General features: G+C 31.1%; 2 protein-coding genes across 4 annotated transcripts in view; one reads left to right on the top strand and one right to left on the bottom strand.

The window, feature by feature from the left end:
- Nucleotides 1–23,365, bottom strand: part of LOC127729108 (TBC1 domain family member 25-like) — a 447,590-nt gene that overhangs the window by 399,356 nt on the left and 24,869 nt on the right. The gene's annotated exons all lie outside the window — the stretch shown is intronic.
- Nucleotides 3,783–13,267, top strand: LOC127729376 (NADH dehydrogenase [ubiquinone] 1 alpha subcomplex subunit 5-like). Its single transcript, XM_052237199.1, has 5 exons — nucleotides 3,783–3,867; nucleotides 7,565–7,609; nucleotides 9,205–9,321; nucleotides 10,251–10,316; nucleotides 13,100–13,267. The coding sequence occupies exons 1-5, from the start codon at nucleotides 3,847–3,849 to the stop codon at nucleotides 13,199–13,201; spliced, it is 351 nt and encodes a 116-aa protein (XP_052093159.1). The 5' UTR covers nucleotides 3,783–3,846; the 3' UTR covers nucleotides 13,202–13,267.

Genomic DNA, 23,365 nt, shown 5'->3' with positions numbered 1-23,365 from the left:
TTTGGTATTCAGTTGTATTAGCAATGGCATACCTTCAGTCATGCTTCAATGACTTTGAATATTTTGCATAACTTGCATGTTAAAGTATTGCTATTTTAATTTCAACATTTGCATTTTACTATCAAAATAACAAAAAGGCGAGTCATATCTCTGTGTTAACAGTTTATTTTAGACTTATAATAACTTTGTCAAACCTTCATGGAATTTTAGGAAATTTGGACAGAAGCTTGTTTATGACCAAAATGCAGTATCCAGAGCAAAATTTTGAAAATATCTATTTTCATTTTTCCATTTTTTTACTGATAAATGGACTTTGAATAAAAGCCCTGTTCATTGATAATTTTTTATTTTTTATATGTATTGTGTCAGATTTTGTCCCATGTACATTTACTCCATATCCTTTCATTTTCTATTTAGGTTTTTTACAGTTAACATTCAGGCTCAGTCTGAGCTTAAAGTTTTTCAGTCATCAATAACTTTGTCGAACCTTCATGGAATTTTACGAAATTTGGACAGAAGCTTGTAAATGACCAAAATACTGTATCCAGAGAAAAATTTTGAAAATATTTATTTTCAATTTTCTGTATTTTACTGATAAATGAACTTAGTTTTTAATAGTTAACAAGTACATACAGTCTGGGGTTAAAGTTTGTCAAACATCAATTACTTTGTCAAAGCTTCATAGAATTTTATGAAACTTAGGCAGAAGCTTTTTTATGATTAAAGGATAAATGTCTGAAGCAAACTTTTGAAAATATATTTTTTTTTATTTTAAATATTTTTCTGATAGATGGACTTAGTTTTTTACAGTTAACATTTACAGACAGTCTGGGATTAAATTTTTTTGGCATGATAAATTTTTAAACCTTCATGGATTGTTATAAAACTTGGACAGAAGCTAATCTTCAAGACCAAAAAAATAGCATCTAAAGAAAAAGTTTGAATATTATTTTAAATTCTGTATTTTACTGATAAATGGGCTCGCTTTTTAATTCAACATTACACTTTTATACTGACAGCAGCAATCACAGGTGAGACACAGGGTTCCGCAGAAACCCTTGCAATTTTTTTTTAAACTCGATACTCCATTGATGATTGTGGCCAAGTTTGGATAAATTTGACCCAGTAGTTTCAGAGATGATATTTCTAAAAGTTAACGGACAACAACGACGAATGACAGATGCTAAGTGAAAGCAAAATTTCAAACTGGCCCTTTTATTATTGAGTTTCAAAATTTACACTACAGCTAATAAGTTTTTTCTAAAAAAAAAAGCCATCATTTTATTGAAATCAAACTTCTAACTTGTTTAATGTTGATTTCTCAAAAAGAAATAGTAAGAATAAGAAATGACAAGTAAACCAAACTTTAAAGTTTTGAAATACTTGTTTATAAATTTATAGATGTCCAATTTTTATACCCCAGTCATCCTTGGGGTGAGGAGAATTTGGAATTTGAAGAACAGTGTCTCGTCATAAAGAAAATGTCCAGACTGTAATATACTCTCAGAAACTGTCTAACTAATGAAAGTCAAAATATCCATAGTAAAATTGAACTATCAATTATATTTGGTTCTTTATTGAATGCTTTATTACAGTTGTTAAACTCAATTTCTAACGAATGGCATTTGCAGTCTCAATAGACTTACAGTAAATATTACCGCTCTTCATTCTGGTTGCCCCCTTAATTACTGGATTTATTGTTAATTAGTTCTTATCCTGAACATACATGATATATTTGCCACTGGATGTGTAATGACAGATGTATAATCTCCCATTGCATCTTTTTGTTGAAAAATGACATGTTTGCCAGTTACGTTGCTTTCACCGGGAAATTAAAAATTTTGACCTTATTGAAACAATAGCTTAGTAAGGTAGTCGTTGATCGGGAATATACATGCTTCTGATCAGAGGAAATGAATGCCTTTATAAGGTATACAGTCACATAGAAATATTACAATGAAGGGTAAGGCTATTCGAAATGGCGACTTATATCCCTTTAGGGTTTTTCAGTATACTGATGTGGATAGTAAACTGCACATTGATTGAAAACTACGAAATATTGATACCTGATTAAAATAAATGGAGAATGTATCCATAAGACACAGATGATGCTTCCGCTCGCATATAACGTTATAAAGGGACATAGCTAAAGAAATGTAAAAGTGACGTCATCCTAATTCAAACTTGATATGTGTTTTATGGTAATATGCATTGGGTATATGTTTCATAACATTTGGTTAAGGCAAACTAAAGTTAGAGAACGGAAATCAATTTTGGGACGGACGTACGTATGTATGGACGTATGGATACCTAACGGCGAGGGAATAAAAATGTTGATCTGCATACCGAGTCCCTTTGTGGCGAACGCGTCAAAATCTGAAGAGTATTATTTGGAAGAGAGATAATCATTGAACCAGCTTACCCACTATTTGAAAAACAAAGTGTTCTGTCCTAATTTCACTCTTTCTTAAATATTGGTGCCCATATATACAAACTAAACTGGTCTTCTTCAACTAATGGCATTATACTGTTACATTTTAGCTCTCCTTTTCAAAAAAAATATTAAACTAGAAGTTATAGTTGAGTTACAGCACTGTTATTACTTTTTGTCGTTATACCAGAAAAACATTAGTCTTATTGAATCAAGCCATATTCACTCATATAAACGTGTACGCAGCAAAGTTTCATTGATTCCTTTACTTTCTTACTGCATCATTTTTTTCCCTGTATCTCTGAGATACTGTATCGAGAGGTATTTATTAAGCAATTCGTCAAGACTTAACAAAGTATTTTGTGCTTTTAGTTAGTGGTGATTAAAAATCTGCTACTTTAGTACTAATACATTAACCTAGCTTGCATCACCCGTTCCAGCGAAGGACAGTGTCCTCTTCTTAATATAAAACAAACCTTTTATTTGGCTTTCTAACATAAAAATAAATACATTTTTTTTCAAACACTTCAATGTCAGACTAATGGAATGTCGAACCAAGGGTGTTGGACTATTGGGGTGTCGGGCTACCGGGGTGTCGGATTATAGGGACTGCCCCGTTTAAACAGGGCCCCAGATAGCTTCTACTGGATGTTATTTCAGAACTTATCCGGATTGGAATAAATAGCGATAAGGTGTACACTTAAACAGGGTCCCAGATAGCTTCAACTGGATGTGTACACCTTATCCCAGTATTTACTCCAATCCGGGTAAGTTCTGAAATTACACAACTTTTTCATTCAGTTGAAGCAGCTACATATATGTATATATATATGTCTCTGGTTGAAGTTATCTGGGGCCCAGCCCCTGTTTAAACAATGTATTATGCAAAAAACTTTTCAAAGAGACGTGTTTAAACAATCGTAAATACCTCATACAAGGCATTTTTATGATTTTAAATTCTGTTTTGAAAAGTGGATCATAATCTATCATAGTTTCAAAATGTTTGCCTTCTAACATTTCCTTTCCTCGGCTCGTTACTGATGACCTTTGTTTTCACAACACTTGATCCAAACAGGAAGTTGTCTAAATTTATTTATTTTTCGGATTGGAGTAAATAGCGATAAGGGGTAAACGAGGGGCACAGTTAGTTCCCATCGGAATGTTATTCAATGCACGTCTTAGTCTAACTAATGGCATAAGTGCAAGTCTGGCGTTTATTACTTTGAATTATTTCTTTTCTTCCATTGCCGGACCTCAAGTGGCTAAATTCTACACAGAAGTTCATGTTAAATGTAAAATGATGTTTGTAGTAGCGTAGCCGTAGGCGTAGGTCGAAGTTTATTAATTTGGCGGGAAAAGTATGAAAATTAAGTAAAAGACTGAGATGTTCCGAACTATATAAACTTCCGGTAGAAATGGCAGGCTATCTGAAAAAAGTATTATTATATTTATTTCTGGCGATAAGCAGTGACTGTGCATTGAATTAATTTTTGTATATACAATGGCTGAAAATGACTTTAATTTTAACTCAAATTTGCTTTTTGTATATGGAAAATATAATTACTAGAGTAGAAATTCATTAGTTTGAAGCAGAGCCAGAAATATGTGCCCTTGAGAAGTTATTTATTTCTTATTTTGTCAAAATTTGTGAAATATAAAAACATACACTAAAAGACTACAAAAATATACTAATTGTTCTTACATGTGGCAGGTGCTAGCTGTCAATGAGGACAAAATGTGTAATAAAACATGTTTTTGTTCTACTAAACATGCTAAAGAACTTATCGTCGATGATTGCAAGTTCATGGCATTTGGGGATTTCCACTTTATTCGTGACTTCATGCATAATTATTTATCATCGGCAACGTGCTACTTCAAAAAAACTTAACCGCATATTTTTCATTGCATTTTCACTAATATCGGCTTGAAAAAGAGAAGTTGTGTATGTTCTTGCATATTATTTGTTTAAACATCTATTTTCACTATTACTGTTTATTCCTCTCCTAGAATTTCGTTGAATTCTTGGGAAAATCCTTTCAGCAATGTTATTGACATCTTATCAATGAGTCATCTATTTTTAGGTTATGTGGCGCTCTTTTCCCTTTTTTTAAAGCCAAGAGTATTATTTTTAAAGTCTGTATGTGAGATGAGTTTTTAAGATCAGAAAAGGATTTGATATATTTTGATAAAACCAAACCTGCCGAATATTGGCTCGTAAAAGTTATTTAATCCTATGCCATTTAATGCAAATTGAATGAAAAAATACTTTGATGCATTAATGACATTGTGACATCGTTATAGTTATCTTAAACATGTTTAAAGTGTTTAATTCTGGACTTTCCAATTGACCATTGAAAGTCACGTGTAAAAATTAGAATAATTGTTGTAGGGAGAATAAAAAAGTTAGTATATCCCAATTTCTCTTTTTTTCGAGATATTCATTTGTTATTTGATCTCAAATTTATTCTATAATGTTCAAATACATAATACAATAGGCCTGACCTATATATTGTTGCACATGCGCAAAAGCCACCGTCCAAGACAAAGGTCACGAACTTACAAGTATGTCTACTTATTTTACGGAATCTGGTCACAATACGAAACATAGACAGATTGACCATGTTTCTGAAGCTATTTATCAATTAAATGTATCAGACTGTTTGCAAATAAGTAAAGAATATTTACATTCACAGTGGATAATATTTGCTCCAAGGTTGTGAATTTTTTCTTCCGCTTAGAGTTAGGGTAACGAACTTCCAATCATCGAGGATAAATAAAGAGGGTCAGTCTTAACAGTATGGAATACTAAAAAAGACAAATAACCTCTAAAGAAAACAGTAATTTTTACACATTAAAATGATAAAAAAGATTAAGTAACGAAAGATTTAATCCTATTACCATATTTATCACATTTTTATGTGCATTATATTGATGTTTATAAAATTGAGAATTCAAAATTTTTAAAATGTTAGCGGAATCAGCAATATTTCTTTCCTGATTTACATTGTTACTGTATAATAGTTTATATTTCAATTTTTAGAAATAAATGAAAACATTTTATTTTATGTGTGATTATCACAATAATTATGAAAAAAATGTTGTTAGACGGAAAGTTTACTGTTCTGACAACAGCTCTTTTAAGTCTATTGTTTTTGGTTCTCTGGATATCATTTCTTATTGATATATATATACATATGTGTATAAAAATATTCATCCTCGTTTAGAAGGTAAATTTTAGTCAAATATATAAATAAAGAAGAAACAATATATTTAGATGTGTTAGATGGTATTCTAATGTGTTTGGTGGTGAAAAGACCTACTGCTATTAAGAGCTCATCTTTCTATGTTATACAATGTATCTGCATGTACAAGGTACCGGTATATACATGAAAACCTGACTTTAATAAATAAAAATAAATTACTTTGCTAGGCAGGTGTTCAGGGCTTGCACTAATTCAGAATCATAGGGAGAAGTGACTTTTCTGTTTGAAACTGAAAGGGAGAAGTAGTGAGAAGTGTGCATTCATGTGTGGCGCTTCAATGTTTTGTTTTTACAAATATATAAATTGCTATATGTATCATATTTATTTAATTCTTTCTTATATTGACTTTGTTAACCCTTACCATGCTGTGCCTGTCATATGACGGGATTACCCAAACCACCGTTATTTGGCTCCAATGTCTCTCCATACTTTTAGAGGTCAACTTTATGATTCTTATTTCGAAATTGATGCATGTTCCCTCAACCTGAGGCTATCTATTGTCATGTTTCTCATGGTTAAGTTGCATTTTGAGCTCAAATACGAACTTGGAAAATTGAAATCGGATAAAACTGGTTTTTCTGGAGGGGTGGGCTTCCCTTCGGTGTCTTACACAGGAAGTTCAGAGGCCTAAAACTTTCAAAAATAGTGTAAACCTGCGGGCATATATCTACTGATCATAATAATTATTGAAATACGCATAGTAAAACGACTACTTCCGGTTTCAGGTCCAGTTGAAGTAAAAAATCGGAAAAAATCGTGAAATTCAGTATTTTTGTCCAAATGACCTTCTTTAGACTGGTGTTCCCAGATCAGTTTCACTCCAACCTAAGAACTGTTGGGGTTAATGTGTAAACTTGGGTCCACTGTACATACAGACTACAGCTGGATATCTATATCAGCATCCCTCGTTCTTTGGGGTCAAGAAATAGGATGAAAAATCCTCAAAATTGACGCTTTTTGAACCTGATGACCAACTTTGGGGCAAATTACCACCCACCCATCCCCGCCTCCTCACCCCAATGAAATTCATTGTTTCTCATGAAAAAGATATTTAACAAATAAAACTTAAATCTGACAATAAATTGAAACAATGCATTTGCATGGAAATATATACATTTAACTGATCTAATCAAATGTATGTTAATCCATGTGAAATGTGTATTTTTCACTTTTGGGATCATTATTCTTATGTCAGCTGTGCAATTTGTGTGTCTGTAGCAATTATTTAGCTGTATTTTAAGCCTCTCTGTATCTGTGTTTGTGAGTTAGTGAACACAACATAGTACAAAGAGTTGAACATTCTTTACATTTTTGTAGATCCTATCCATGCCATACATGTATATACTCACTCAGATATACAATCTACAAAATGTTGAGTATGTGTAATCACCATGCATGTACTTATGAAGAAAACCATTTTATTGAAAAATTACCCAAGTTAAAGGATATATTGCATGGATTATGAATTTAACTGTTTAACCTACAATTGTGGACAAAGGAAGATAACTCAATTAAAAATATTGCATAATTAAATTTTTTATTGTTTAATTTTCAATTCAAAATGAATGCAAACTTTTCCCCCTCAATGCCTACAAGCACTTTGATTCTTTATTTCACAGTGTCCCAGCTTGATTTTCAAAAACAACATTTGTGGTTCTTCTGTACATGTAACCTAGTACTTAAGTTGTTTTATAACTGCAATTTTGATTTGTATTTGTCTGACAGTATGCAAAAATGAATTGTGAAAAACTTTGATTTAAAAATCTTTAGATTTTGGAATGTATGTCTTTCCAGTTCAGATGAAATAGAGTAACTAGCATATACTCCTTGCTGTTATTATTAGTTTAATTGTTTATAATTTATTTTTCAGAGTACTGGATTAACGGGACTAGCTGTGGATCCACTGTCAGCCAGAGTAAGATATTTAGAAGTTTAGTAATAAAAACTTTTATTTTCCATGTTAGCTTATCAAATCTTTTGTATTCAATTGAAGCTTGGACATAAAAATGTAACATAGGAGCTTTGTGCATGTGTTCATAATTCTTAAAACCATTGAAATTTTTATTTTGGCAGCAACAAATATTGCTGAAGGCTGGACATACTGTGTACATGTATATACTAATCCATCAATGTAAATTATTTCTGTTGAGCATTAAATTTTAAATGGCAAAAGAGCAAGTGTATAGATAAGTTGTATACAAAATGTATCTGGTTTAACTATATCTGGAATTGTTGTAAATGTACATTTTTGTCTGCATTGGTTAACCTGGCCTTGACTAAAATTTTAGGTTCCTTTTGGTCCTTAAGCTCCTTTTTTTAGGTATTTATACATCTTTGTCTTTCAAATGTTTGGGTTTTAGCTTTCCTGATGAAGGTTAATCCAGAAAAGGGCTTAAAACATACAATATTTATAAAGTGTTATTTTAGTTTTTCGTTGTTCAATAACCAATGAATTTCTTCATTGTAAATTCCAATTTCTCAGTTATGAGAAGAAATAATAGAACTAAATTTGGTGTAAAAACCATTGTAAGGTGTACATGTTCCTTTGGACGGGGTCACTTGACCTTGATCTAATTTTTAGGGGGCAGGTTAAAGTTTAACTAAAAAGTCATATGTATTTTGGGTTTACAATCATTGCTATATGTACATGTACATAGCTGTTTGGCAGGGATCACCTAACCTTGATTTCTATTTCATGGTTCAGTCCCTTATTAGTCCCCTAACGACGAAGTCGAAGGGGACTTTAGGTTTGCACTCTGTCCGTCTGTCCATCCGTCAGTCCAGGAACTCATTTTTCCACACTTTTTTTCTTCGTTCTTGAAGATATTGATTTGATATTTGGTATATAGTTTTTTCATGCCAAGTTATAGATCAAGTTCGAATTTTGTTCTGGTCTGATGATTTAGTCCAGAGTTATGGTCCATAAAAAAACTCCATAACTAATGTTAGAGTACTATTTTAAACCATATAATCTGTACAAAGGGAGATAACTCATTTTTTAAAAGACATTCTTTGGTAAATTGTTTGAGGAATTTTATGGCAGGTTTATTTATAATTTCTACAGTATATCTATAGTTTTTTATAGCGGCCTCAGTAGCTGAGTAGTACATGTAGTTCATTTACAGTCTCACAAGCCTGTCAACACTGAGGTTTTGAATTCAAACACTGCATGAGGCATTTGTGTTCGACTCCAACCTTAATTAACTGAGATTGTCATTTTTCCTGCAGAGGGTTGTGGTTCTCTCCAGCCACACTGACTTCCTCCACTAATAAAATCTGACCACCACAATATTTATAGCCAATAGTGCTATAAGTGGCATTAAACACCACCAATCAATCAATATAGTGTGTTATATGATTAATATGTCCCCTTTACATCAGTAATAATCAATTTGCTACAGCTAGACTTTTAAGTATATCAGCTCTTGTTTCTCTTAAAATAATGTTTTAATGAATACGTTTTTTATTTCTCTTAAAACAATGTTTTAATGAATATGTTTTTTATTTCAGAAACTTGGGATTATCTATAAAGACATCTTGAAGATATGTGGTGCAATGCCTCAGTCCTATTCCTACCGTCAACACACTGAACAGTTAGTTAAAGACAGATTGAATGTTGTACAAGCAGTAAGTATCTAAGGTACCAGCATATTGAAAAAATATAAGAGCAGTATAAAACTTTCTTTTTTCAACAATGTCTATAGGATTTTTTGTATTTTTTAATTTGTTTGACTTTCTCTTTAATTTCCTACAGTATTGTTTGAATGTCATTTCTTTAACCATATTTTATCAGAATAACACCCTTTAGACACATTTGTATTTGTAGCCTTTGGATTTTGAAGAAAAAAATTTATCACCACAATTGTTGTGCGAGGATAGCAAATTGATAATCTGATATTTTGCCATGTGTCTGTTGTGGTGTTCAGATAGGGTAGCAGTAGATGAAATTTAAATTTCTGTCTGGATTACATGCCTTTTCACATTTTATAAAGAATCAATTTCATTGCACTTTGATTTAAAAATGTTAATTGTCAAGACTAGGAATAAACTTTGTCATACAGTGAGCATCTCACCTTATGCAAGAACCACTGTGAGCTAGTCATCACTTAATACATGTGGACCTTTCATAATCTTTTTTTCAAAACCTCATGGCATATTGGAATCTGATTACATGTACATGTACCATAACATCCTTGTTAGTTTCAAATTAATGTTAATATTTACCACCCACTACATTAACGGATAAAAATCTAACTATGGCTCTGAACAGTGATTCCTACTCATCTATAAAACAACTGGCAATGTTTGGTATTGGAATTAGGTTTTAGTTTTCATATATTCGAACAGAAAAGTTTTTCACACTTAAGTGAATGAGGTGCTTAACTTCATGCTAATTTCATAATGTTTGTTAAAATACACACTAATTCATAATGGCAGCTTCCACTTGCAGTTTTTGAAAAATAGTTTGACATACATGTAGCAATAAAAGTATTTTCATCATTTAAGTTTCAAATATTTGTTAAACTTAATTGTTGACCTTTCATCTTACTATATAGGAGTCTGATATGATGCAAGCAGAAAATAAAATAAATGGAGGTCAGATGGAAGAGTTAGTGTTACAGGTAATTGTTAAAATACAGTACAACTGAATCATCATAGAGCACTTCAATCTATAAAGTATTTATTACAATTTATTATATTTGTCCTCTTCTTTTTTTATTTTGTCTAATTGGCCTATACCCCACTACTCTATTTATTATATTTGACCTGTTCTTTTTTTATTTTGTCTAATTGGCCTATACCCCACTACTCTATTTATTATATTTGACCTGTTCTTTTTTTATTTTGTCTAATTGGCCTATACCCCACTACTTAATTTATTCATATGTATTTGTATACTTTTTAGTGGACACTGTAGTTCAGTAATTAAAGACATTATTGTTGTGGTCATTAGGTGAAATGGTGATATAGATTCCCACAGCCACATTAATCTGGACACTGCACCTTGCACTCAGAACCTTGTACCTAGTGCTCCCTTTTATGTGCCTGGCCTTCCATATAACAATTTTTGCTTTAAAAGTGTTAACTTCACTTCACAAAATCTTGTCATCATCTTAATTATATGTTTATGAAACAAATAGCCTACTTGGGTGACCCATGTCAACATATTATTATCTTGACCTTTAATAAAGGTGATAATTATAAAGGATTAATGTACAATGTAATTAAGGATGTTCACTGCTGTAAATAACAACATTGTCATAATTGACGTCTTTAAATAGAAAATTCATAATAAAATAAAATTATAGAAAAAAAACAGGTCAATGTGCTTGTTTGTGAGCAACAGGCATATAAAAAATTAGAACTAATGACTTGGAAAAAGATTTCTTTCAGTTTTTCACATTAAAAGTATGACAGAAATGTTAAAAGTATGAGAGAAATGTTAAAATGTATATAAGGTATAATACTAACTGATACTGAATTCAAGAGCAATAATGTGAATTACTTTTTATTAAGATATAAAAATATAATATAAGAAAATACAGTATGATTGCCAATGAGACAACTCTCCACAAGAGACCAAATGACACAGAAATTAACAACTGTAGGTCACCGTACAGTCTTCACAATGGGTAAAACCAATACCACATAGTCAGCTGTAAAAGGCCCAAAATGACAAATGTAAAACAATTCAAACGAGAAAACTAACGGCCTGGTTTATGTACAAAATAAAAAAAGAAAAACAAATATGATATACAGCAACAAACAACAACCACTGAATTACAGGCTCCTGACTTTGGACAGGCACATACAGAATGTAGCAGGGTTAAATGTGTTTGGCATGCGCCCAACCCTCCCATAACTATATGCTCTCAATTCAGTATTTGTTTAATAAATACTAAACAAGTGAAAATGTCCTATATTTGCAATGTTCAGTAGCTAGGATTTGAAAGGGCAAGTTTCACTTTAGGCCAAATATGGCCTTGAAATTCAACTTTATCATAAAATATCAAAATGGCCATAATTTGTTTCTTAAATGGATCTGTTTCAAAAGCCTTACTACTAGGTTATACATATCTCTTCATTAGAGTACGTTCTAGGCTTTAAAGTCAGCATATTTTGAATATATTGTCAAAAATGATGACTTTGTGCATTTTTCGGACCTTAAAGCTTGAGGAAACCCTTGGCTGAACCTAGGGTCCAAAATGTTCAGGGTATTGAATTCCTACACACAAAAACTTTCTGGATCAGGGTTTGGGGCCAAAGTAAATTATGTTAAAAACCATTAAAAATTATTGAAAATTGAACTGACGTTACAACACAAATAAAGCATTCTTGAGTCTTGAGTATGCACTGACACTGAAACTATTCTAGGATCTTCTACAGTTATCTGGGTGTACTATTACTGGTAATAATTTTGATTTTAATCTTAAAAAAGGGAAATCTACAATACAAATAGGTATTTGTTTGATATGATAATGTGTTTAAACCTGCAAGGTTACAGGTAAAAAAAAAACTTTTTAAATGTCTCGCTGATAATTTCACCAAACCTATAACCTTGACTACTTGTACATTATATGATATAAATATGTTTATCAGATAATTATATTTATGCAAATATTTCAGTAATAAGGTACAAATTATGTGTTATAGTGTAGATTCATAGTTGTAAATTAAAATTCTCATTATTTTTATGAATTACACACAAATGGACAATACAACAAATAAATTATGAAATATTTATCTTCTTCATGCTAGTATAAAGAAATCACTTGAAACAGGTGGATTATTGTATTTTTTCAGTAGAAAATGCGTTTTCAAATGAAGTGTACATAAATTTGGCTGTTAGTTTTCTCGTTTGAATTGTTTTACATTTGTCATTTCGGTGCCCATTATAGCTGACTATTTGGTATGGGCTTTGCTCATTGTTGAAGGCCTTACGGTGACCAATAGTTGTTAATTTCTGTGTCATTTGGTCTCTTGTAGAGAGTTGTCTCATTGGCAATCATACCACATCTTCTTTTTTATATCTTTTTCCAGATTAAGTTTTTAACAGTAATTATAAATATGGTGAAAACAAATAAATAGGATGCCTTTTTTCATGTGCACTGAAAATTGTGTCATACATTTATATTTAGCAAGTCTGGCAATTAAGGTTTATAGGAAATTTTGTAAATATGAAGATGAGTGGAAAAGTATCACATTTCAAAGGAATTTTTTATCCATAATTTAGGATGAATTATGTGACTTACATGAATGTGTGTGAAACATGATAGGACTAAGGTATACCAGGCTGAAATCAGAGAATGAATTATTATAATATACTTTAACTGTTAGAATAAAATAAATTATTATAATACATGTTAAATGTTAAAATAATATCACAAAAATTATGTAATTACAGGCAGAAAGAGAACTTAGTTTAGCAAAGAATATGGTAGCCTGGAAAGCATGGGAACCTCTAGTGGAAGAGGCTCCTAAAAATCAATGGAAATGGCCAGTGTAATAGACATGAACTGTAGATTGTGTATTTATTGTTATTTGTACTGAGAATAAATATGATTAAGATTTACTGGTAATTGTTTTATACTTTCTTTGACCAATTGCAGCCATGCTATTAAATGGAAATATGGTATTCTACATAATTTTTACCAAGTAGCACAATATATAGAAATGTTGTTGTTATGTTTCATTGTAATAAGAGTGAATCTGAAACATTTTTATTTTAATTGCTTATCAAACAGTTTATGTACAATGACAAGAAAAATTCCCACATTTCTCATTTGTAAACTTTAAACAAAACTGTAGATTTGATATTTGGTCTGGAGCTTTATAACGAGCATATGTACCTTATAAGGGATTGTCAGTTATGCCAGGCAGTCACTTTCTCTTACTTTGAACTATAATTATACACTCTAAGCATGGAATTTTTCATACCATATTAGGGCTGTTCCAAAAAAACATACATGGGACCCAGGATTTCACTTTGAAATCTCAACTTTGGGTATTTTAAACAGTGAAAATGTAAGAGAAATTAAAATTGCCTCTGTAGATGGTTACCAGATTTTTAAATTGCCTTCCCTGGATACCATTATGTTTTAATGGACCAGCCCTTACTTCTTTATAATTTAAGAATGATTGGTATTTTGATAGAAAATTAATAAAGGTTGAGTTCTATGCAATTTTCCCCCAACAATCATTTCCTGTTTTATGAAACTTTGAATTTTTGATATACCCAAAATCATATTTGGTTTGGAACTTTATTTTCAGATATGCTGGGTTGTCTTCTTCCTGTTCAACAAAACTTTGAAATTTTATTTTACACACCAAGCATTGAAATTTTTGTCGATGTTTAATAATGAGTTTTAATTTTGCACATAACATCACATGAAACTCAATCTGTCAACCTCTATCACTTCTAAAACTTAAACATGGTTGTATATATGGATTATTATGAGTTCCTCAATAGCAAAAAAAAATTATAAAGATTTTTGTAGTTTCAACAAAAAGAATAAAAATTTGACTACACCTGTTACTTTAAAGTCATATGAAACGAGTTTCTTGTAATTATAATCTTAAGGAAATTTTTAAACCAATGCATACATACTAAACGAAGTCATCTATGCATGTTTTTTTCATTTAATATGAAAGTATAACGCATTATTGACTAATAATATTTCAATCTGATTTTTTATAGCAAGCTTATTAACTTTTGTTTTATGCCGAAGTTTACCATAATTCAAAAGCAGTAAACTTCTAAAGATTTTGATAAGAAAAAGGATTTCTTTTACAAGAAAGTCCATTTACACTTGTGTTATAGCAAAACTTAGCTATTCAAGTATATAAAACATATTTAACTTTTTTTGTAAATTTGAAGTATCATATGACCTTAATCAAGTCATAATGATTATCTAAATTGATAGCCTTCAGCAGGATGTATCAGTCTCAGCATGAGTTTATATTGATATAAATGATGTAAGAACAAATATAGATATCTCCACCTATGTACACAGTGAACATCTTCTGAATTATCAATCTACCTACCTAGTCCTGGCACATAGGGCAAGTGAATTATCAATAACCTTTTTTAATAATGATACTTTGTTTTTGAACTTGCGCTATTGATGTCACAACAATGACGTAATTCAACAGGTTTGTTGAAAAAAGAAGCATCCAATGTTTTTTTTAATATTTAACTTCTTTGCTATTCACACAATTTAAATTGATTGATTGATTTTTGGTGTTTAATGCCACTTTCAGCACTATTGGCTATAGTGTGGCAGTAAGTTTTTATTGGTGGAGGAAGACAGAGTGGTCGGAGAGTACCAGAGACATTCAGCAGGAAAACTGTTGATTCAGATTGGATTCAATGGCACTTGCTATGTGTGGGGTTCGAACTCACAACCACAGTGCTGATAGGCTAGTGATACAGTAGATGAGCTACTTGGACCATTCAACCACTGAGGCCCCCACAATGTAAATAATTCCAACTGAATAGAGAAATTATTTTTTACCATACAATTTGAATTTTTTTTTTAAGTTTCTGACTTCCAAAAAGGGGTAAATATGACATTTTTAAAACAACAAAAATAAGAACAGGAAACATACTTTGTTTTTGTAGTAAAAAAAATTGAAGTTGCAATATTGGGTTCAGATTGTTTCAGTAGTTGAATAAGAAAAAATATGATTTCCAATAGGGTCCAATTTATATATGCACTACTATAAACAATGACCAAAATCTTTTAAGTTTTTTTTTAAAGAAAACACAAAGAAGGGCCTTTTTTGTGACATCACAGTTACATGTATATTGGGATGTCTTACTACTCATTTAAAACTTTCAATTACTTCAACTTCAAAACAGACAAACATGGAAATGTTTTTTTTATTAAAGCTCAATTTTTAGTAAAAATATTGATCAATCAGGGTCCTTATCACATCTCACTATATATATCAAAAGGGAGTTACCAATACCAATCCCTACAAAAGTGTGAAGTTTGAAGTAAAAAATCCAAGCAAACTAAAGCAAGTGCATGGAATAGCAAAAAATAACTTCCAATATAATGATTTAAGTCACATAACTCTTTTCTGAAACAAAACACCTTAATTTTCAAATTCGAAATGGAGATATCTTTCACTGATTCAAATATTCCATATAAGTTTCGTCAAATTTGTTCCTAGCATTCTCCAGTTACTGTATGACATGTGGACACGCAAACAACAGACAATGGAATACCATAACACATCCTGTCTGTGATGGACAATAAAAAATACCATAGATTTGAACACCAAAATTTCAATAGGGCATGTTGAAGGGCTAGGCATTATACATTGAGGACAATACACCAATCTCGAGTTTGTTTTTTATGAGTGAGTTAACCCGGGGTCAATTCACATAAACTACCGGTATGTCATTGAACGATCAGTTCTTACTGTGACGTAATAAAATAAGCATTGTGACATAGGAAATTTACGGGAAAGTGCATGAATTTGAAAGCTGTCTATAAGCTGGATGGATGTTGAGGTAACTGATACCAGGCCTTGCAGTCATAAAAATTTCTAGCATGATTATCGTACACAGAGTAAAAAATCAACTAATCAAAATACCAGATTAGTAGTCTATCATGAGTTCAACTGGACTAAATACATCCAGCCATTAGTTTTCTTTTTATACGACCACAAAAAATTTTGCAGTCGTATATTGGTATCACGTTGCCATCGTCGTCATCCGAAGACATTTGGTTTCCGGACAATAACTTTAGTATTAGTAAATTGAAATCTATGAAATTTAAACATAAGGTTTATAACCACAAAAGGAAGTTTGGGATTGATTTTGGGGGTTAAGGTCCCAACAGTTTAGGAATTAGGGGCAAAAAAGGGGCCCAAATAAGCATTTTTCTAGTTTCATGACAATAACTTGTGGAACAGTGTATGGATCTCTCTGAAATTATATCACAAGTTTCCATACCACAAAGGGATGGTTAGGATTGGCTTTGGGGGGGTTATGGCTCAAACCGTTTAGGAATTAGGGGCAAAATAGGGAGAAAAAACAAGGGTGTCCTGGTTAACAGACAATTACTTAAGTACAAATTACAGTGTAAGGGAGGTAATTCAAACACAACTTTGAATTACCTCCCTTACACTGCTTTAAAATCATGTATAAAAAAATTTTGTATTGTCTTGAGGTGATTAGCTGTCAATTCATTTTTAGAAGTTACTATTTTAATAATTTTAAAAATGCTGATTAAGGTAAATTAATTTTTAGCTATGATTAGGTATGTCATTTTCTATTTTAAGACTTTTATGATGATTTAAATGGGTTATTATGGTTGCAAACTCCCTTGGAAATATGAATCGAAATTATGACCATGACTGAGGGAAAGAATTTTTTTTTGGAAAAAGGGGGAGAGAGGGGGGGGGCATTTTTTTCTCAAAATTTCAGAAATTAAAAAGAAAATCCTTCAAATTTTTTTTTTTGGAAAAAAAAAGGGGGGGGGAAGGGGAGGTCAATTCGCAACAGCATAGTTTATTGCACAAAAGCAAAAAATTGAATATAAATTCAAATCATATAACCAATTCTAAGTTCTTTGACTACAGTTATTCTGTGTCAGAAACCTATTATATGTCAAATATTGAATTACAATCCAAATTCAGACCTATATCAAGCGTGAAGATTGTGTCCATTTTTGCCCCAACTGTTCAGGGTTGGACCTCTGCGGTCTTATTCAGCTGCGCTCGGCAAAGCAATTTATTTGAATTGTCTCACATTTTGTCATGATGGTGTCTTTTAAAGCTTACTATACTGTATGGGTTTTGCTCATTGTTTAAGGTCGTACAGTGACCTAAAGTTGTTTACATCCTCGTCTTTTTATCTCTGGTGGATAGTTGTCTCACTGACATTTCTTACCACATCTCCATATTTTTTATACTAATATAAATATGATGTGATGTAGAGGTATGACAATAAAATCAAACAAAATTTTCACTTCAATGTTATATTTTGACAAGAAGCATAAACATTTGGAAGTAACTTCAAAAAATATCATATAAATCAAATTTTGTAAGTATTCTGGTTTTAACATGGTAAAATTGAACTACATTTACAATAAATATACATTATCATTTATGAGAAACCCTTATAACAGTTGTTTCAGTAAATATTAAATGCTCAACTGCACTTCAAGATTTATGAAAACCAATTTCAAAAGCAAAATACATACATTACAAGAACGAATTTAAATTAATTAGTGTTGAAAAATTCTGCTTACTTTTCACAGGACTCTGTATAGCAATGGTAAATCTGATTGTTAGTATGTGTATTGTTTAGATAAAGACAATCTTAAATGACAAAATTTTCCTAACTGAAAGTTGGGGTAAAGTTCTGAAGAGTCTGAATTACTCATCTGACAACCATACATAGTACGAACACAACCTGATTATCAAATCATGTTTTTGAGTGGATAGTGAATGTGCAATTTCAAAGTAAGCACCTTTAAATACTGGGTAATTCAGACTAAGCTTGTCTAAATTAACATATTTGTTGAAGAGAAGTTATTACAATATAATGTATCCCAATTGGTCTTGTATGATCAAAGTCTCATGAGATGTTTATTTGGCATCAAAATAAAATTATGTCTTTTAGATAGGGGTGTTTAACGTCCTACACACCAACTTGATGTTTTAAGTCGGACAGCACCCATAACTGGTTATATAAATTTAACTTACTTATGATTTTGTAATTTCAGTAAGTTATATTAGTTAGATGGAAGGGTTATCTAAACATGTTCATCAAATGACTTAGTCTCCAACATTTTTCCTGATGATAAAAAAAAACTGAATATTAAATTATCAACCTGTTTTCATTCTTTTACCTTTTTGAGATAACAAGGGGAGTGTTGAAAACTCTAAAACTAGTTAAATTCAATCACATGTTCATGTGACTGTCTGAAGTCAGGAACATTGTCAAAGGTGATCTTTACTTATATTGTAAATGTTTTTTGTCCTTTGCAGAATTTGTATTTTGTAGGTCTTTGTTAAAGTTTATTCAAATTTATCAAGAGGTTCAAGATTTTTTTTAGAAGTCAATCGTTAAGTCTGACAATGGATGCCAAGTGTAAAAAGCTCATTCTGACATTTTGCAGCAGGTGAGCTTAAAATCTACTGCATGTTTTCAGTCGTCTTACCTCTGTTGTCTACTTTAAGGACATTTTTTTCATTTTTACTATCTTAAATTCAGAAATTATTGCATGCAAATAATAAGACTGGGTGAGTATTGCAATAATAAGAACTCATATTCCGATATCTGATACATATATCTATATGTATCTTTTCCAAAAAAGACAATAATTAATCTCACATTTTTGTTCATTCTTCAAAAATTTCAGCAATAAATGCATGCAATAATTTCTGAATTTACAGTATTGAAAGATACTGTGGCTTCATTATCTTTCATGGGAAACCAAGTTTTGTGGATTAAGGTGATTTAAAAGTTCAATAAAGTACAAATTTTGTATAGGCTTGTATGCAGACTAAATCCACAGTAATCAAAATTCATATCTATAATTAAAGTTTACTTATTAATAATCAAAGAAGTTTTCTACCTACAAACCCCCTGCCTTTGCAGGATCCATTACACAATTGAATTTGAAACTATTGAATACTGCTGCCAACTATCACCTCTATGACCCACAAACTTTAAATTATACAATATATACCATCTAAAGCACAAGTTTTACATTTTTTCAACTGACATAACTAAAAACAAATTACAAAAAGATGCAAATAGCAGTTGTTACTTTGTCTTATAAAATGCAATGAAGAATAGATTCCTGTCTGAACACAAATTTTGGAAATTATGTCACAATTAAAAGCTTCATACAAATGTTACATTATATATATTTATGTCGCATACTGCACTCCACAATAAATATAAATAAACAGTCATTAAACTGATAGTTTAAATGGACATGCATATGAGTCTTTGGATGGGGTTTCTCATTTCTGTATTCTTTATTTTTTTAAGTCATTTTTCTCTATTCTTTATATTTTTTGCCCATTATTCTCTATTTTTTATTTGTTTGCCCTATATTTCTCTTTTCTTTATATTTTTTGCCCATTATTCTCTATTTTTTATTTGTTTGCCCTATATTTCTCTTTTCTTTATATTTTGCCCATTATTCTCTATTTTTTATTTGTTTGCTCTATATTTCTTTGTTCTTTATATTTTGCCCATTATTCTCCTTTCTCTAAATCCCTTCCAGACCCTCATATATATTAAGAGATGTATTTTACAACTGAAAAATCCTTGACAAATACTGATAGCTTAAATTGACATCTATATACATTCAGAGATGTATGCAACAATAATATGACTGAAAAATTATTTTAAGAAAATATGAAGCAGAAAAAAATGTAAACTATTGGCTCCAAACAGCCTACATTACTCAGCTAGTATTTATGCATGATCTTTACTTCGGTTCATGTCAGAAAAAAAAACCCAAGTCTATGTCAAAAGATAAAAAAAGTTCTCAACTGGACTAGCTAACAGGCTAAAAACTAACTATATATTTGAACCTGAGTTCAAAGTCCAAAGTCATATGTCAACCAAAAAAAAATAAGGAATGCATCATGTTGTAACGATATATATATACCGACTAGCCAATCATTTGAAATCTTTTGTCCAAAGATAAATTTTGAGCCAGACAGTATTCCATTTAAAAATAGTAGTTTAACCTTGACATATTTTGCTTTACCCTACCATATATGATTATTATAAGTACATGTAAAAAATAAATAATTTTACCTTTCCATTAAAGGTCAAGGTCATATGTCTACCATGATAGGACATGACACCCTTATATGATAATTAACCCACATCTTAACAGTATTTTTTGTTAAAAAAGGTAATCCTTCCTGATTGTAAAAATATAATACTTTAATCTAGAGGTAAAAGGTGAAATTTCATTCATGAAGGTACATGTATGTCACACACCATTTTATGGTGATAAATACACTCAATTGTCATTAATCTACATCAAAAGGTAACTCTATATGGCTTTACAGGCATATATCAAAACATTATAATCTGACCATGAGAAGAAAGGGATGGACAACAAAGTCTCATTTCATTTAAGTAGAGACATAACTATTGACATGATTGATGCCAGTGTATAATGTTTCAGATACTGTATACATAAAAATTGGTCATAAATGAGATTTCAGAAATCGATCAATTTTACAGTGAAAGTTTGTTCCATAGAAAATAGAAATAAACATTAAATATACAAACATACAGAACAATGGATAATCAATGACAAACATACACCAGATGTGATAGACAGCATACCAATACATCAATACAAACAATAACAATAATATACTATCTGTATATGAAGATCGGATGATCTTGAATAAAAATGTTGTGTGTTTATAAAATCATAAGCAATTGTTTTTGATTAGATCAAATATCTGCACAATTAACTAAATATGATGGTGTTTAACATGAAGAACTTAATAAAATATTGAAAAATGTTGAGTACTTGATCTAACAAAATATTTTAGAGATAACTGTATTGTATTTGAAGCTTTGCGGACGTCCATCGGTAGTTTTACTGTCACACATTGAGTTTACCTGGCGACATGTAGCGGAGACAGGTAAATGGATATTTGCAACAGTAAAACTACTGATGGACGTCCGCAAAGCTTCAAATACAATACAGTTATCTCTATTCTAATGCAAAACAAACAAATCGTTGAATTTTAGTCATTATTTCAGTGTAAAATTTTCATTAAACAAAAATTCCTTGAAATGATGTTATCTTCTTTGGCGCCTCAACTATGTGACGTCATAGGTAAGCTTCCGGCATCAAACGTAAACACCGGGCGTTTTCTGGCTTCTTGTCCGCTTCAGAATGGAATAAAATTTGATGAAAAGAAAATTTGTAGGTGCAAAATGCAAGTTTTTCTGCTTATTATTGGAGAAATTACATGTCAATAAATTCCGGAATTCAAAATGTCGGCTTCCTTAGTTACAGACAGGGAGATAGAGAATTTTACACTTATTGTCATCCAATCAGAACCATTGATACAAAATAATTGCATTAGAATATCTGATGACTCGGAACAATAACATAGTTTAAAATATGACATTTGGTAAAAATCTGTTTTCAACAAATGAGTGTGGTAGTTTGTTATAGTAGATCGACCTATACAGCTAGTAGTTGAAGACCAGAAGATTAAAAAAAAAGGTTAATGGACTACATGTAAGATGGACAACAAGAAATGACAATACAAATGTGGTCATATGATGTTCCCATAAACAAACATTATATGGGTAAACAAAATGTAAATTTAGAAATAATTGTATGCAATATATTGGTTAAAATATTGAACAATTTACTCAAATGAGTGATTGATAAATTTATGTGATTTTTGGATATCCAGCATTAAAATAATGATATCAGAATTAAATAATGCTCCGCAGGGCGCAGCTTGATACGACCGCAGAGGTCGAACCCTGAACAGTTGGGGCAAGTATGGACACAACATTCAAGCTTGATACAGCTTTGCATTTGGATTGTGATTAAATAATAGCATAGGTTTCTGACACAGAATGAATGTGGTCTAAGAACTTAAAAATTTTAAATTGGACATTCACCTATTATGGTCCAATATCCAAAATCTAAATACATGGTTAGATTCAGCATATCAAAGAACCCCATATATTCAATTTTTGTTGAAATCAAACAAAGTTTAATTTTGGACCCCGATTTGGACCAACTTGAAAACTGGGCCCATAATCAAAAACTAAACACATGTTTAGATTCAGCATATCAAAGAACCCTAAGAATTAAATTTTTGTTAAAATCAAACTAAGTTTAATTTTGGACCCTTTGGACCTTAATGTAGACCAATTTGAAAACGGAACCAAAAATTAAGAATCTAAATACACGGTTAGATTCGGCATATCAAAGAACCCCAATAATTCAATTTTTGATGAAATCAAACAGTTTAATTTTGGACCCTTTGGACCTCAATGTGGACCAATTTAAAAACGGGGCCTGAAATCCAAAAACTAAATACACGGTTAGATTCAGCATATTAAAGAACCCCAAGAATTCAAGAATAAAACCCCATTGAAATTGGTCAATTTATACGAAGTATCTTCTTTTGCACAATACTGTGCAATTAAATATTTCTTGCTATTGCGCAATACTGTACAATTGACAATTTCTTGCTATTGCGCAATATTGTGCTATTGGATATTTCTTGCTATTGCGCAATACTGTGCAATTGAAGATTTCTTGCTATTGCGCAATACTGTGCAATTGAAGATTTCTTGCTATTGTGCAATACTGTGCAATTGAAAATTTCTTGCTATTGCACAATACTTAATAATAACTTACACATCCTGTTTGGTGTGTATCTCCTACCATATCATTATTATTTGCTTTTAAATATAAATCAGAAATAACCAACTTAAAATGGAAAATTTTAAAAGAAAAAAAAAAGGAAAAAAAAAAAAAATCCCCCCCCAAATTTTTTAAACCCCCTTATGATTCATCACCCCCAAACTAAATCCCAGCCTTCCCTTTGTGGTATGGTACCTTGCAGTACAATTTCAGAGAGATCCATACACTTGAACACAAGTTATTGTCTGGAAACTAGAAAAATG

Source organism: Mytilus californianus, unplaced genomic scaffold (genome assembly GCF_021869535.1).
Source record: "Mytilus californianus isolate M0D057914Y unplaced genomic scaffold, xbMytCali1.0.p SCAF_1, whole genome shotgun sequence".
NCBI classification, from domain to species: domain Eukaryota; kingdom Metazoa; phylum Mollusca; class Bivalvia; order Mytilida; family Mytilidae; genus Mytilus; species Mytilus californianus.
Note: the sequence above shows the minus strand (reverse complement) of the source record. Positions and strands in the feature narration are given on the sequence as shown.